The 16,894-nt window shown below is 33.2% G+C and overlaps 1 protein-coding gene and 1 pseudogene across 2 annotated transcripts; both read left to right on the top strand.

The window, feature by feature from the left end:
- The first annotated feature begins 443 nt into the window (after positions 1 to 443).
- Positions 444 to 5,118, top strand: LOC117223253 (tigger transposable element-derived protein 1). Of its 2 annotated transcripts, none has more exons than XM_033475457.2 (2): positions 444 to 548; positions 776 to 5,118. In XM_033475457.2, the coding sequence occupies exon 2, from the start codon at positions 795 to 797 to the stop codon at positions 1,854 to 1,856; it is 1,062 nt and encodes a 353-aa protein (XP_033331348.2). In that variant the 5' UTR covers positions 444 to 548; positions 776 to 794; the 3' UTR covers positions 1,857 to 5,118. The 2 variants fall into 2 exon arrangements, with proteins under 2 accessions (XP_033331348.2, XP_033331346.2); XM_033475455.2 differs by lacking the exon at positions 444 to 548 and adding an exon at positions 555 to 712.
- Positions 5,119 to 11,770: 6,652 nt separating this feature from the next.
- On the top strand, positions 11,771 to 12,796 carry LOC143259459 (histone-lysine N-methyltransferase SETMAR pseudogene; annotated as a pseudogene).
- Positions 12,797 to 16,894: the final 4,098 nt, after the last annotated feature.

Raw genomic sequence — 16,894 nt, 5'->3', positions numbered from 1 at the left:
ATTACCGAAGATAATCCGCTTCTAACTCTAGCAAGAGCATTTACATATCCAGAAGATGAGCATCAATCTGAACTAATTGTAAGGATTCCACATATCCTTGTACAACAGCATGACGAAGAAGATGGCTAAATCAAAATGAAATATTCAAGTTGCTTTTTGATTAATATGCCGATCGAGAAAAATGAGAAGTAATACAATCGGTGCAATGAATTCATTGAAAACGGCTTCTTAATTAAGTCAAGAAATGATATTCGAGTTCTTAACGAAAATTTTGGAGAAATAAACGAAATAAACAATGCAATAAAACGTAGGATAAATTTTGAAAATCCTGTTGATATTGATAATTTTCTAACGTCAAGCAAATAAGTGGTTCTTCTAAAAACAGAGAATACAGACAAACCTGTTTTTGTGCGCTCTTTTTTTAATGCGATTTTTTATGCTATTTTTTATGCGGTATATAATGTATATCTAAATTCTGTTCGCCATATGTAAGTTCGCCGCGAGGTTAGGTCAATCTCAACGGTGTTGACATCACTTTTTTTCTATCGGTGTGTATGTACATATTGTATCAGCCATTTCATACCTATTGCAGCTGTCAATTTCAATACATATTGCACCATCTAATAACATTAGTTAATTACCGATCATCGAAGTGCGTGCATACATATCTTTTGACCATTAAGATAAGATTAATATCATAATGAGATTAAAGGTAAATTAATAATTTTTTTCTATTTATAGATGTAATTTTTTATGATTTTTATTTTATTTTTAGGCATAAGTACTCCCTTAAAATGAATAATCGTAACCAAAAGAAAGTGAGAAGAAAGACAATTGCATTAGAAACTAAAATTGCAATATTAAGTAGATTAGCAGATGGTGAAGGATCCACGGCTCTTGGTAAGGAATTTAAATTAGGCGAATCCACTATAAGAGCTATACAAAAACGTGCAAGTAAAATAAATGAATCTAATAATTGTGCAACAAACGAAAGTGGTAAAAGAACATCATATTCAAGAAATATTTTAATAGAGAAAACAGAAAAGGCCCTCATATTTTGGATTAAAGACTCAACTCGAAAACGAATCCCCATTGATGGAGATTTAATGAAAAAGAAAGCTAAACAATATTTCAATCAGCTGAAAGATTTAGAACCATCTAGTTCCTCATTACATTTTAAAAACCTGAAATTTTCAGCCAGCAATGGCTGGTTATCTGGATTTTTACGACGACATGCACTTCACAATGAGAAGATACAAGGTGAGGCCACGTCCACCGATGAAACAGCTACTAAGAATTATTGTAAAGAACTAGCAAAAATTATTGATGACGATGGATATTGCCCAAATCAAGTATTTAATGCAGATGAGACTGGGTTATTTTGGAAAAAGATGCCCAGTCAAACGTTCATCGCTAAGTCTGAGAAAACTGCAAGTGATTTTAAGGTTGCAAAGGATCGAATTACATTCCTTCTTTGTAGTAATGCTTCTAGTGCAAGAATGTTAAAACCACTTATTGTAAATAAAGCTTTGTACCCACATATGCTAAAAGACATAAATTTAGTTGAATGTAATGAAGCTGTAAATGATAATGACATTATCAACAACATAATAGATCATGAAGACAAACAAGAAGAACCAGATTCTATGACAGTGGATAAAATATATGCAGGGATTCAGCTTTGCAGCAAATTGGAAAACCATTTTCTTAAAATAGATAACAATTCCGAAAGAAGTTTGAAATTCCAAAAAGAGCTTCGATCATGTATATCTGGCTATTGCGACGTTTACAAGCAGCTGATCAAACCACTGTCATCACAAAAACTTATCACCGATTACATGGTAACAAAAAATTAACTCTAATATCTTCACGTAATGAAAGCGATTATGAACCAGTTCATCACAAAAATATGCGTGTTTTGGACTTCAACAAATAGTATTGAATTATGTACATTTTGAAAATTTCTCTTTGTTTAAAATGAGAAATTAAAATTCTTTAAAATGTTTCCATGTATAATTTAAGTATTTATTCTAATTGGAAAACACTTTCTCGCTATTTTGTAAAGCTTTGACATATTTTCTAAGTGAGACTTTTTTTTTGTAGTCCCTCTGCACCACATAAAAAAAATTTTATCTAATATGTTGTGAAGAATTATATATATATTTTTTTTTTTATATATATATTTTTTATATATACATTTTTTTGTGCAGTTTTTTTCTGTGGTCCTTATCTACCGCACAAAAACAGATTTGACTGTACATTGTTAAGCATTTTAAGTATTTATGAAAGCTTGATAAGATCTTTTTATAAAATAACAAACTACTTTATTTAGCAGTAGGTAAAGTGCTATGCATAAGGTGCTATAGCTACAATACAAACAGAGAAAGATTGCCAGATGTTTTAAAAAATATTTATACATTTTTAGAACAAACATAGGACAAAAAAATCATATTTCTAATATTAGGAAGTAAAACGGATGGATTTAATGAAATCAAAGGAGTATTTCAAAGCAAATGCTATGAAGAAGTAGCAGACTACAAGTTCACATTGAATGATCTAACTGAAGAATCATAGAGCAGAAGCTTTTGGAACAAGAAGTGATACTGCAAGAAAGAAAGATTAGTTTGAACAAATTAATAAATAAGTCGGATAAAGATGTGAAACAAAGATAGATCTCACAAATCTAATAGCAGTATTGAATCACAATATTATCAGAGCTATTAACAATAGAATACAGGTAGCTGACGATCAATTAAAAAAAGGAGATTTTAAGCAAATATGTCGAAACAATTGGGGAAAAAAATGTATTGGATTAATCTAAGACATGAAGGCAGTGTGACTAAATTCATGCTAGAACAAATTTATAATCCTGATTTTTACTTAAAAGATAACAGATGTAATAATGAAGTAGTTATTGAGAAGAATGTAAAAGAACGGTTATTGAGTTCTACACTTTCAGAAATATTTATTATCGGTGGTCACAAAGTGACTTCAACTTCGTGAGATTATAGAACATATAAAATTTGAAAGAAATTAGAATAGTCGTAGGCTTAAGTTACTAAATTCTCAAGATAATATGCTAGCTACTTTTCAAGAACTAATTGCACAAAATCACAATCAAACGTTTCATTTGCTTAAATTTGAACAAGATCAGCTTGTTCGGAGTAAAACTCGTGGTTCATTAATGAATTTGAGCATAGGAATTCTAAACATTTAATAGGAGAGGATGCTTTAATTACTCAAATTAAAAATGATAAAGTGGTAATTATTGCTGGTGACCCAGGAATGGGCAAAACTACTACTTTGATTAAGTTATATGAGTTACAATATGCATTACAGTCTGGTGCAAAAGAGTCGATAATTAAGTCGCATCGGTTAATTCCAGTCAATCTAAAAGATCACTTAGATGCAATAAGAGACATTGATTTTAATATACCAACAGAAATAGTAAAAGTATAATGATTTTTTATCACAAGTTGATAAAAGTATAAGTGATAATTTTTCCAGAAGATTGTTAAGTATGGCGCTAGTAAAGCAGGATTTTGGGAAGCCTTCATTAATATCACTTGATGAATTTGATGAAGTTTTAGATAAATTGGATAGAGATAAAGTTATCTCATTACTGGAACATTTAAAAGATGAAACTGAAGATACATTTTAGATTACTACTCGTCTCCATTATCAGAAGATTTTAGAGATTACGGTATCAATATTTGCTATAAAGCTGGATTCAATTCGTGATGAAACAACAAGCTATATGAAAAAATACTTAAAGAATCATCTAAGTATCATTTAAAACACGAAGAGTTTCAAAATATCTTTGGTAATAGTGATGAAATAATAGAAAATACGAGGATGCAAGGATACACGGAGGCATTCTTAAGTAAAATGCACGAAATATTTAAAGACGATATATCTGAGCTCATTGGAACACTATTACAGCTGTATTTAATGTTAGAAGGTTCTACAAGATATTTTAAAGAGTGAACAAGAGACATTAATGGTCAAGGACCAGACTTTCGTTACCTGGGCGATGATATATGGCAAGCACATGGAAAGTTTGTTCACAAAATGTATAGTGTCCATTTTAATAAAGCTAAAGTTAAAGAACAAATAAGACAGAAGCAAGATAAAGTAATATTTGATGATTATCATAAATCTCTAACTAAATCTTTTATGCTTAAATTAGCACCCAAACGATCTTTAGAAAAATTTAGAGATATAATGTTATCAGCTGGGATTATTAGATATGATGGTAGCAATATTCAGTTTATACATTCAACATTTAGAGACTACTTTGCTGCTAAAGTATTCCTAAATTGGATAATAAAATGGAAAGAAGGCTGTATTAACTAACAATATCAAAAAAGCAAGAATATTTATTAAAGGAGATTTTAGTAAAGTCAGATTATTAAGTTATAAGCATATTTTTAAATAGTAAATTCCTAAAAGTGAAAATGGCAAATATACATCCGCAAGTGTTATGTTATGATATAGAAGTTTTATTTGTAGCAGCTAAGGAATGCAATATCGCCCGTTTTGTGTTAAATAATTCAGATAATTCAAATGACATTGTTGATGCTAAAGACACGTTTGGCGAGACAATTTCGCACGCGGCTGCTAACACTGGTAACTTGGACATGGTTAAATTTCAAATAAATGAAAAAAGCAGATTTTAATGTTAAAGACAATTTTGGTAGCACAGTTTTACACCGGATTGCTACGCGTGGTAACCTGGAGATGGTTACATTTCTGATAAATGGAAAAAATGCCGATGTTAATGTTGAAGACGTGACTGGCGAGACAATTTTGTACGCGGATAGTTAAATCTGGAAACTTGTACGTGGATAAATTTCTGACATATAGAGAAACTGTCGCCCTACGTAAAAGGATTAGGATCATTTGTTATATATATATAGTTCAGCAAGTATTTGTGAGCTGAGTGATAATATTAGTTCTATTTTATCCTCTTGTTAGGAGGGAACCATATGGTATTGTGTGAGAAGGAAAAAGAATCGGTAAATAACAAAATATTGTAAAGACGGGAAAGTGGCATGAAATAAGAAAATGTGAATCTTTTTAATAAGACTGTAATTATAATAAATCAATAATTAAATATGTTGTCTTAAGCCATATATGATATACAGAGTGTATCCTTTCAGAATAACTATCATTTCTAAGATATTTTCAAAAATCTGCCAAAGAAGTGTTTTGTATAGAAATTAAGTATTCTTCAGTGATCTTAACTTTTTAAAATTGACTTCGCAGTATTATTGTTTTTGTTAATCAAACCCCGATATGTTAACTCAAGGTGATACGAAGTTCAAAATGATGGTGTCATTTAATTAAAGTCAGACTTGCCTGAATTTTTTTTTAGGGAAGCATAATTTAATTTGTATCCAAAAGATTTCTTTCACAGATTATTGGAAATGCCTAAAAAATGGTGGTTTATCCTAATAAATAAATCCTGCATTTGGCATCGCACATTTTAATTTGAAAATAAATCTGAAAATGCATGCTATTTCATGAGTTTTAATTTTTGTTTTATATATATAAAATATTTTTGAATATCCATTGTTTGAATGCAATAACATTGTATGTGATGCATTGTATGTATGCATTGTAACAATGCATAACGTTGTAATTTCGATGTAAAGATTTATGGAAAAAAGTTAAATATCAAGACTTTAAAATTACATTTGTTTGTTTGATAACATAACAACGAAATTAGCTCGCTCAAATACTTCGAAGAATGAACATTGCAAGAGAAAATGTTCAGATGTGAAGGTCGTATTAACATTTTTAAATAGAAGCTTGCATTTTTGTCATACAGGGACAGTCACGAAAAACGGAACACTTGAATTATCCTGTTTATATGAAGCATAGAAGAAAAAGTTTTGAAAATGGTCTTGGTTTTGATACATGTTATCAAGGACACTCTCCAAAATTGGCCTCAATCAAATTGGCCTCTGATAGCGCCAGAGTTTGAAAGTCCCATATTTTTTCTTGTTATCCTCATGCCTTCTGAGATTTTCCGGTCTTACTTTATTTCTTCACAGTCGCGCCATAAGTAATGGGCACGCAATTTATTATTTTGACCTTCGAGTGGGATTGATTTCTTTCGAAGAGGTTCTTCATACGACCATGATAGAACCTCACTTGCAGGTAAGTTCGTTTAATCATTCAATTGTGTTCCTTGCGTTTCCCCGAGATCATTAGTAGATGTTAAAAACTTTATGGCACGCCTAATTTATTTTATAACTTTACTTCTTAGAGCAGAATGCGCAAACGACTTATTGACCTCCCATAATTTTAGATCATGAAAGTTTGCGTATGTCTTCGAACTTTTAGCAGTCGGTCCTAGAATCGAAGTCGTCGTTCTTCGAGCCTCGTAGCTCTCACTTATAGTTGTCGACATCTCGTGAGAAAGAGAGATTCGGAGAAACTAGGCTCGTACGAAACTATGTATGTACCTGTGGAAATGGCGGCTAACATGCCGGTGTACATTACTATAAATACATTGTAATGCAAGAATGAAAACTTAATTGATGATGACTTAATTTTTTTATTTCTAATTTTGTATACATACAAATTTTGTTAATATATTGGTCAGATTTTTCCAATTAAAATGATACGAAACACGACATGCTTTAGACCGTACTTATTCATTATATGTACGTAGCAAGTAACATTGCATTTGCAAAAAAAGCGTTAGAAAAACCGATCCTTAAAATATGAAATATTAAAGGCAAGGTCAAAGAAGGTACATATGAGCCGTTTATTTTGAAAGTGCCATAAGTCACTTTTTCAAAAAAATCGAGTTAATGGTAACACTAATTACAATTGAACGGTGTCTTTTCATTTTAATTGAGATCTATTCGAGAGAAATTTTGCTAATTAACGGTATAACAAACATGTTTATTTTGAAAGTGGCGTAAGTCGCTGTACTCAGGTAATTAATTGCAGGGCTTAGTGTAAAAGAAATAGAAACGTGTGATAAGTGTGTGTGAAGTATAGTTTTGAATTATTTTCAGTATTTTAAAAAAAGTTGTAGTCACTGGACTTATTTTTATAAGTGCGAAAGAATAGTGCAGTTTTGTAAATTATATTATATTATAATATAATATAATATAATATAATATTAGAGTAGCTGAAATGCTTCTATGCGCATCTATAATAATATTATACAATAATAATAATAATATAATATAATATTATATTATACCACAGTTATTTAAAAAATTTAAAACAAAACACGATTTCCGAGGACTTAATCACTCCTATTGATGACGAAAATTAAATTGAACTGATGTATTTTCGTATAAATTACTTATACTTATGTTTCAAAATGTACTAATTATTTTTGTATTTTATGAATATTAAAATAAAAAATACTTAAATCAAATCTTTATATTAAATATGTTCATGGTATAAATTATTATTATATATGTAATTTATTCAACAATTTTAGTCAATCACGGTCCTTTCAAAACATCACTTCAGTAAAATACGTCGGACAAAATTAATATATGTCAGTCATTTTTCTAAACTATTTATTTTGAAAGTGGCTTAAGTCACTTTACCGTAATGAAAAGTGGTGATTTTTTAATGTTTATACGAAATTATTTATACTGAGAAAAATATCAGTATCTTCTCGAAAGTTAGCATCCATATTTTTAAACGTGTTAAAACGCAAACCCTTAAATATATCGACTTAAAAACAAAGTGACTTATGCCACTTTCAAAATAAACGGCTCATATGTCGTTCGAAAGAAAATATCAGCGAAGTTATGCTATTCGAGCTTACGTTCGACGGTAGGAAGAGACTATGGTTGAATTAGATGATGGTAAGAAGAGACTATGGTTGAGTTAGATGATGGTAAGAAGAGACTATGGTTGAGTTAGATGATGGTAAGAAGAGACCATGGTTTGGTTAGACGTCGGTAGGATAAGACATGGCTCGGTTCGACTACAGTCTGAGGACGAGCCTTACGCGTTTGACGGAGAGTGTGAAGGAACAGTTTTCTGTACTTTTTTCATGAACCCTGGAATTTTAAGAGGTCGAATATTGAGGAAGAACGATACTGTTTAGATACGAGGTCCTCGGAACTCAGCGCCGATAGCGCAACTATAGTTGCAGATAGTTGCAGATGTGGTGACGAAAGGTTGAAACCGAAGCGAGAACTGTGAGAACAAGAGTCAACTCGTCACTCGAATTGTTTCTACCTTTTATTGCTTCTACATAAAGCAATGAAACAATTACCAAAGTAAAAGTCAATTTGCCTCGATGGTTCTATTCAGCAAAACTGCACGTAAACATGAGATAATAGCCTATATAGAAAACAGATAAAGAATCAAATAAAGAATCGTACATGACCATTCCGCGGTCTAGACTGGAATTTGTTTTATTTGGCTATACTAGACAATTCCAAGAATGATACACAACAAAACAATTTAACGTAGAATATAACTTTGCACTTATCTAATTATGCACAATGCAGCTTTTTAATGTACAGTTATTATTAATATATATATAAGAATGAATTTTACTTATATAATCACGGCGATAATAGAATCCAATGAATTTACATATTAAGTATTAAGTAAATAAATGTAATCAGAATTACATCGTGTTTGATTTTATTTTAATCAAAAATATTTGTCAAAACTATATCGTGTTTGGTCTCATTTTAATCAGAGAACTGTCAGCAATATGTTACAAAAAAATCAGTTAAAAAATGTTAAAATTAAAGAAAGTTATGTCATTGTATTGTGAGTCAAAGAAGCCACGGCGTAGCGAGAAAATCGATAAATTACAGGGCCGTAACAATATCACGGCGTCAGTGATGATAGATCAAAATTACGTCATTTCGAGAGACATACTATATATGCATATGTACGTTTTTTTTGCAACCAACTCGACGTAACCATGTCCTAGCCTTGAGATAATACGCCCATGGGAGCGAAGCAGTTAAAATACATTGAACATCGTTCATTAAATTTCTACGAACAATTGCATACAATTTGCATATTGACGAAGATCATACTTACATCCCTTCCTCCTTGACGAAGCTCAACTCGTTACCTCTTTATCTCAGCCATCCACGCAAACTATCCACGTAGTCTCCAGATCTGTAATTATAGGAAAAAATTCGATTAAACCCAATCGCAATTAAATGTAAAAATAGATTATGTGCTATAAATTATAGATGCTTTGTATGCTGATTATGACCGCGTCGCTTCTTGATCTCTGCCCCGCATGTGATTTCAGGTTCTGTAACGCTAGCACGAAATTCGATTAAATTCAATCGCAAGACAATGTGAAAATAGATTAGGCTGAATAAAGAAAGGACTACGACGTATCACGTAGCGATCTTTGTTGTCACGACTGATTCTTTCCTTCTTAGATTTCACGGAAAATTTTTGCAACGGTCAGCCGAAAATCCACCTGAGCACAGTAACCGAAGCCCACGATTAAATCCTCCGAAATATATGCGACGAATTCTCAAGATAGTTAATCTTAGCCGATGCAACGAATTTGCGATGAAAATCGTCACGAAAGGTGTGACGAAAATCACGATGACATCTGTGACGCGTCTCGTACGGGTATGGGCAACGAAACTCGCGACGATATATGAGCCGTTTATTTTGAAAGTGGCATAAGTCACTTTACCGTAATGAAAAGTGGTGATTTTTTAATGTTTATACGAAATTATTTATACTGAGAAAAATATCAGTATCCTGAGATAACAAATACAAGTAAATCTTTTCGAAAGTTAGCATCCATATTTTTAAACGTGTTAAAACGCAAACCCTTAAATATATCGACTTAAAAACAAAGTGACTTATGCCAATTTCAAAATAAACGGCTCATATGCGACAGAATTTTCTAGGAAAATCTGAGCTTTGGTTCAGTTCAATTCTCGACGACCGAATATGCCAGCGTCCGAATATCCTAACGACCGAATATCCCAGCGACCCAATATCCCAACGATCATATACAGTGACTCGCACTAATATTCGGACACGATATTATTAGAAAAATTATTGCTCCCTTTTATTGTTTATGATAGTATTATTGAATCAATTGTTTTCTCATATAATAAAGCACTTCTTCAAGTAAGTAGAAACATAAATTTTGTTTATTTATTGCACATGTTCTTTTGCATAATAAGCGATAAACAAGATTGTGACAAAATGTAACGTCGTAAAAATATTCGGTAGTACAATTAATAGCGCTTTGTACCTGCTTCACCTTATCGTCCCACTTTATTCTCTGCTTCCCCAGCAAAAGTAGCTGCAAGAGAACTCAGCAGAGTACGGTTCAGCCTCTCGCATTGCCCATTTGCCCGTGGTGTAGCCACCGCATTCAATACATGTTTCATGCCATGTTCAACGCAAAAAGCTTCGAACGATTTTGCGGTGAAAGCCGACCCTCTGTAATGACGCGAGACGGTACCCCAAAAATTGCGATTACTTGACTCAGCACGCGTAAGACGTTCTTGGATGAAGTGTCACGAACAGGCTCAAGTATACAAAATTTAGTGAATCCATCAATGACCGTTAAAACCTAGGTATTCTTTTTTTGACTACGAACAAAAAGCTCGACGTGGTCAAGATGCACGGTGTGGAATGGCACAGCTATTTTTTCTATTGGATGTAATAATCCTGGCTTTTTCCCTCCGGGATCCTTATAATATAAACAATTTAGGCACGCTTTAACATACTTTGTGACGAACCTTCTCATCCCCTTGAACCAATAATGTTCCGACAGCGGAATGCCCTTGTTCATCGTGACAATATCTTACTACCAATCCCCGAGGTACCGTCACCCATACTCGAGCTTCTTCCTCCGTCCGATCGTCCTTCTCTAGATCGGTTCCTGTGGGTGGATGGCTGTGGCCCCGTAACCGAGTCCCTACGTTTCTCCATTTCCCGTGAACTCCGAGACCGTTGCCTGTGATATCGGCTCGATTTTCGGACTCGCTCTCGTTCATAATTGTCCGGCGACTCTGATCGTCTCTGTTGAAATTTTAGCCTCGAACAAAAATTAATCTATAGTTTACTTAGTACTAAGATACTAAGATATCGGTTTACATTTTCGTCGGTTCCGTCAGCGGGCAACGACGGTGATGTAAACTGTATATAGTAGATACCGCGATACATCATCACCGGTACCATTAGATATACATCGTACCCTGACTGTTTGGGGGTCCCAGCGTCACGTATACAATGTGAAACGCGACAAATAAAACGTCTCTGATTGGTGGACAAGACGAACCCAAAAAGGGTATAAAAGAAGCGTTTTTTCTTACCGGACTCTCAGTAGAGTTTGGTCGCTCGATCGTTTTCGCCCATATACCTTCTCTCAATAAAGGAATAAAATAAAGTCCTTTTAAGCAAAGAATTAGAATCATATTCATTTTCATTCCATAATCCCAACAGTCTCTTACCGACTTTCTTCGACATCTCACGACCTTATACCACTTCGTCAAATTCACTTATCATTCACTCGAAGACGATTTTCGAATAATCAGGTCGACACTCAACACGCGAGTGTATCGCATTTCTGAACTATTAGGTCGTCAAGAATGAAACTTGTAGTTTACAGTTTTGCCAACTTTGACAGCTTGGTATTTGACAGTGCCTTAATATTTTTCTACGCTGTTTTTTTTTGTTAAGAAGCTACACATATTGCCGGTAAAAGGAAATTATCCTAAGCTCTAAAAAATATTATTAACTTTTTTAAAAAACTGTTGTTTTTTTGATAATGGATCGGTCGGAAATTCGTACTGTAATGAAGTATGAGTTCTTACGTGGAACTACGGCATCGCAGACAGCGCGAAACATAAATGGTGTATTTGGTTCTAATGTAACCACTCAGCAAACAGTGTCAAAATGGTTTGCCAAATTTCGGAGTGATAACTTTGACCTCACAAATGATCCACGCGGTCGCCCAGAATCAAAGGTCAATAATGACGTACTAAAGGTCACCGTCGAGTCTGATCCATCTCAAAGTGCTTATGAATTATCATTAAAGTTCGGTGTAAGCAAACAAACAATATTAACTCATTTAGCTCAAATCGGGAAAGTGAAAAAGTTAGATAAGTGGGTTCCTCATGAACTGAACGAAAACCAGAAACAAAAACGTTTGGAAGCTTGTTTGATGTTGCTTTCTCGCCACAAATCTGATCCATTTTTCGAATCGAATAATCACTTGTGATGAGAAATGGATTCAATATGATAATCGCAAGCGTTCAGCGCAGTGGTTAGACAAGAACGAATCTCCAAAACATACTCCAAAGCGTAGTATTCATCAGAAGAAGTTGATGGTCAGTGTTTGGTGGACTTGTGCAGGTGTAATTCATTACGAGTTCATGAAACCAGGCTCATCGATCACAGCAGAAATATACTTTAAGCAACTAGACAAAATGATGCTAGGACTTTAAAAAAAAGCAGCCTAGATTGGTCAACAGATCGACTCCTATCTCACTGCAAGATAACGCCAGACCACACTCCGCGCAAATGACCGTGGCAAAACTATAGGAATTGGAGTTGGAACTTCTTCATCATCCTCCATACTCGCCAGATCTAGCTCCCACAGACTACCACTTCTTTCGTAATTTGGGACAACTTCTTGGTAGGAACAAATTTCAATTCCGATAATGCAGTAAAATTTGCCTTCCAGGAATTCATAGACTCTCGTACATCAGGTTTTTATACCACCGGGCTGAACAACCTGCCGCTTAAATGGCAACAATGTGTTGATAATTTGGGCGCATACTTAGATGAGTAAAATCGTTTCTTGTGTTTATAAATTATCAGCAAACTTTTCCTATTTTTCTACAAATTTCATACTTGACGACCTGACATAAACTTCTATTAAAGAATAAACTAAATAAAGCAGTAGCTTTAATGAATATGTATATATTCTCCCGTTTTTCTGTACAACGACCCGTCTTAGCCAACGGTCCGATTTTTTCTCCCCATCGGCCCGGCTCGTCCCTGCAAGGCCAGCCTCCACCACACTGCCAGCGCTTATCTCCAAACCTAAACATCTTGCGTTCTTCGAACCCGAATCGAACGAACCCCTCTCTGCGTTCCGTTACAAGAAGTGGATGAGAATGTGTGATATACGTGGACACTGATAGTAAAAAGACTTGTATTTCTACCTTTATTTACAACGTTGAATATCACCGTGGATAGCATTTATTGATTGTTCTGTTTCGTGTTTATTTATGGAGTTGAAAAGTCACGGTTTACGTTAGAGGTGATACATTGAAATGGCCCATTTAATGTATTTTACAGTATTCAGTATATGACAATCCATAAAGTAGCAGAAGAGAGGATATAAATAATAATATTGTAAATAACCAAGGGAGTTAGTAAATAATGAAATGAGGAAACAATCATTTTAATAGTAAATAGATTATGTACTTATAATTTCTCTAACGTAGCATTATTAATATTGCACCATGCAAGGCCAACATTATTGATTCGATTATATTACCAAAAACTTTTATTACTGTTAAACACCCTGACAAGGAAACATAGCAAACTTCGAGAGAATAATCTTCATATCACAATAACATAACACTGAACATTTTTAGAAAGACTACAATATTTTTGCTTTTATTTTATTATGTGACCCAATAATTTCTATACTGGGTCTACAAAAAATAGTATATATAGTAATCCTCTCTTTACCAAATCCACCCACAAAGGGGTATCCTTAGAAAATAGAAATTATGTCAAGGTTAAAAGGACTCGGTTCAAATAACTACACTTATACCAGAGTAAGCACATTCCCAGTTACGAGTGCGGAATCCACCTGGTGGTAGGTAATCGAATTATATTTAATAGAGCGTTGGTTTATAGATATACAGTGACTCGCATTAATATTCGGACACGATATTGTTAGAAGAATTATTGCTCCTTTTCATTGTTTATGGTAGTATTATTGAATCAATTGTTTTCTCATATAATAAAGCACTTCTTAAAGTAAGTAGAAACATAAATTTTGTTTATTTATTGCACATGTTCTTTTGCATAATAAGCGATAAACAAGATTGTGACAAAATTTAACGTCGTAAAAATATTCGGACACAACATCTTATATGCCAGAGTAAAATACTGTCCTACATTGACAAAGACGCTAACACACATTGTTTATAAACAAATTTTATAAGCGAATAAAAATTCGTTGTGAGAACTTGGTACCACAGAAAGTATAGGTAAATCGGACGCATTACTTGTGAAAATGAGACGAAAAGGAAGAAATGTCTTTCGAAATCCAACAATTGGTTATTTATCACAAGGAAAAGGGAAAATCATACAGAGATATAGCCAAATTATTAAATATAAGCAAGAGTTGTGTTACAGATATTACACGTCGGTACATTCGTGAGGATTGAGTCGATTTAATCCTTCAGAAAGTTTGTGTCCAAAATTATTAGACTCTCGCGACAAACGCAAGATAATAAGAAAAATTTAAAAAAATTCTCTGGACAAAGTACTACAAGTTAACAAAGGAATTGTTCGCAGATTCTGGGAAGAAGGTACACCCGGACACAGTGCGAAGGGTATTAAAAACTTATGGTGACAACGGAAGAGTTCCTCGTAGAAAGCCATACATAAATGAGCAAATCGCAAGAAAAGATAGAGCTTTGCAAAAGAATATTTTTACGAACTGGTGGTTGAATGATCTAATATTTTCGGATGAAAGCAAATTTAATCTTTTCGGATCCGAAAGTCGAAAAATGGCGTGGCGTAAAGTAAATACAGAATTAAACATTTCAAATTTAAGACCTATAGTAAAACACGGTGATAGGAGGCAATAGTGTGGGGTTATATCTCGTCCGTAACTACGGTGAACTAGTTTTTATCAATGGTATTATGGACAAAATGAAGTATTTGGACATTTTTAAAAAAAATTTAATTACAAGTGCTATAAATATATGGGTATACGTACAGTTTTAAGTTTTATCAGGACAATGATCCTAAACACAAGGCCATAATTGTACAAGAATATTTATTATACAATTGTCCAAATGTACTGCATCCTCCTCCTCAATTGCCTGATTTAAAGCCAATTGAAAAATTATGGGATCAATTGGACAGCAAAATTTGTACAACACCTACAAGGACAACAACAAAGATAAAACAACGTTTGTTAGACGAATGGAAACGGATTTCGCTGGAGTATTTAAATAAAATCATCTGTAACGTGCCCAAACGATTACATGAAGCAATAAAACAAGAAGGTCAACCCGCAAAATATTAATATTATGATAACATGATTAAAAAGATTTTCATTTTATATAAAATTAATGTAATTCATTCACTGTCCGAATATTTTTGCGACGTTAAATTTTGTCACAATCTTGTTTATCGCTTATTATATAAAAGAACATGCGTAATAAATAAACAAAATTATATAAGTATATATATCTATATATAGATATTAAAGTAAGTATAATTACTTAATAATATAATAATAATATAACAAATATAATAATATAACAAAATTTAACGTAATATATATACATATATATAGATAGATATATATACTTATATATATAATTATCTTACTATATCTTACTTATCTTACTATATACACTGGATTTACGAAACCCGTCAAAGTGACGGGTCACTAATTTTTTAATTTACAATTCTTTATATCATAAAGATACATTTACGAGTAATTTATTCAATTTATACATATATTACTTACAGCAAATGTTACAATAACAGTTGTTAAAAATCAGAATAAATGTCTTATTGTTACTTTTATAAACTAATATAAAACAGCTGCTTTTTGTGCTCCGTAAATCTAATGTTAAATCGAACTCCTTTCATTAATAAATTTATTATTTCTGTCTTCTTAATACTAAAACGACCGTTCACGAGATTTCTCGTGTTTCAATGCTGAGAGGTAAAAGACTGGCAACGAGATTTCTCGTTTTCATCTCTTTTCTCTGAAAATTATCTGTTCCAACAGCAGTTGCTAAGCATTACAAAATATTTGAACGAATTCACATGTTGCAGGATTCAATGTGTATATACATACATCTTCAGCTTGTTGGACACTGTTTGGTATTCTCATAATTTCGATTTAAATTGAAATAATATGCGGTCATCTAAATGTTAATATTTATAACAATTCTGTAAAATGGACTACGTGAGCATTCCAACGTTTCATACGAAGGTCACCAAACAACTTTACCTACGGCTTTCGTCTTCTTTTCGGTTAATTTTTATTGTATGTATACTAGGTGTCCCATAAAGTCACTCGCAATTAGGAAACGAAGGGCTCTTGAAATCATTTAGATGACGTCCAATTCTGGACATTGGCTCGGCCGCCTCGCACCAGTTGATCTCGTCTCTCATTGGTTACTGTTTTTCGTTAAATAATTCGTAAACAAAGCCGCGGATCGCGTTTTCGGTAAGGAAAAAGTTGCTTCAAATGACCTCAGGAACTCCTCATTTCTCGGAAATACGATACTTTTGGGACGCCATGTTAATGTGCAAAAAATAGCGATGACCTTCAATACTTGAAAAGAATGACCTTGAACGAAAAAAATACACGAATCATAATATTTGTTGCTTTGAGATAAACATAGTTGTCCTGGCACATTTTTTGATATCAACAGAAATAACAAAGACATTTCAATGTTCAGGATAAAATAAACACCCTATACTGTACAAGTTCAATGATATCGTTGGTCCATATTTTTCTGAAGCATATTTCAGCGATCATTTTCGGAAAGCTTTCCGGTCATTTTTTCGGCGATGCTTTAAGTACACGTTTTTTATGTAAGCTACATGTGCTATCGATTCCACTTAAATTGCCGGAAATCTCAGTGATGTTGTAATGAGGAAACTGCCTGCAGCT

Source organism: Megalopta genalis, chromosome 5 (genome assembly GCF_051020955.1).
Source record: "Megalopta genalis isolate 19385.01 chromosome 5, iyMegGena1_principal, whole genome shotgun sequence".
Taxonomy (NCBI): Eukaryota; Metazoa; Arthropoda; class Insecta; order Hymenoptera; family Halictidae; genus Megalopta; species Megalopta genalis.
This window is presented reverse-complemented; position numbering and strand designations above follow the sequence as displayed.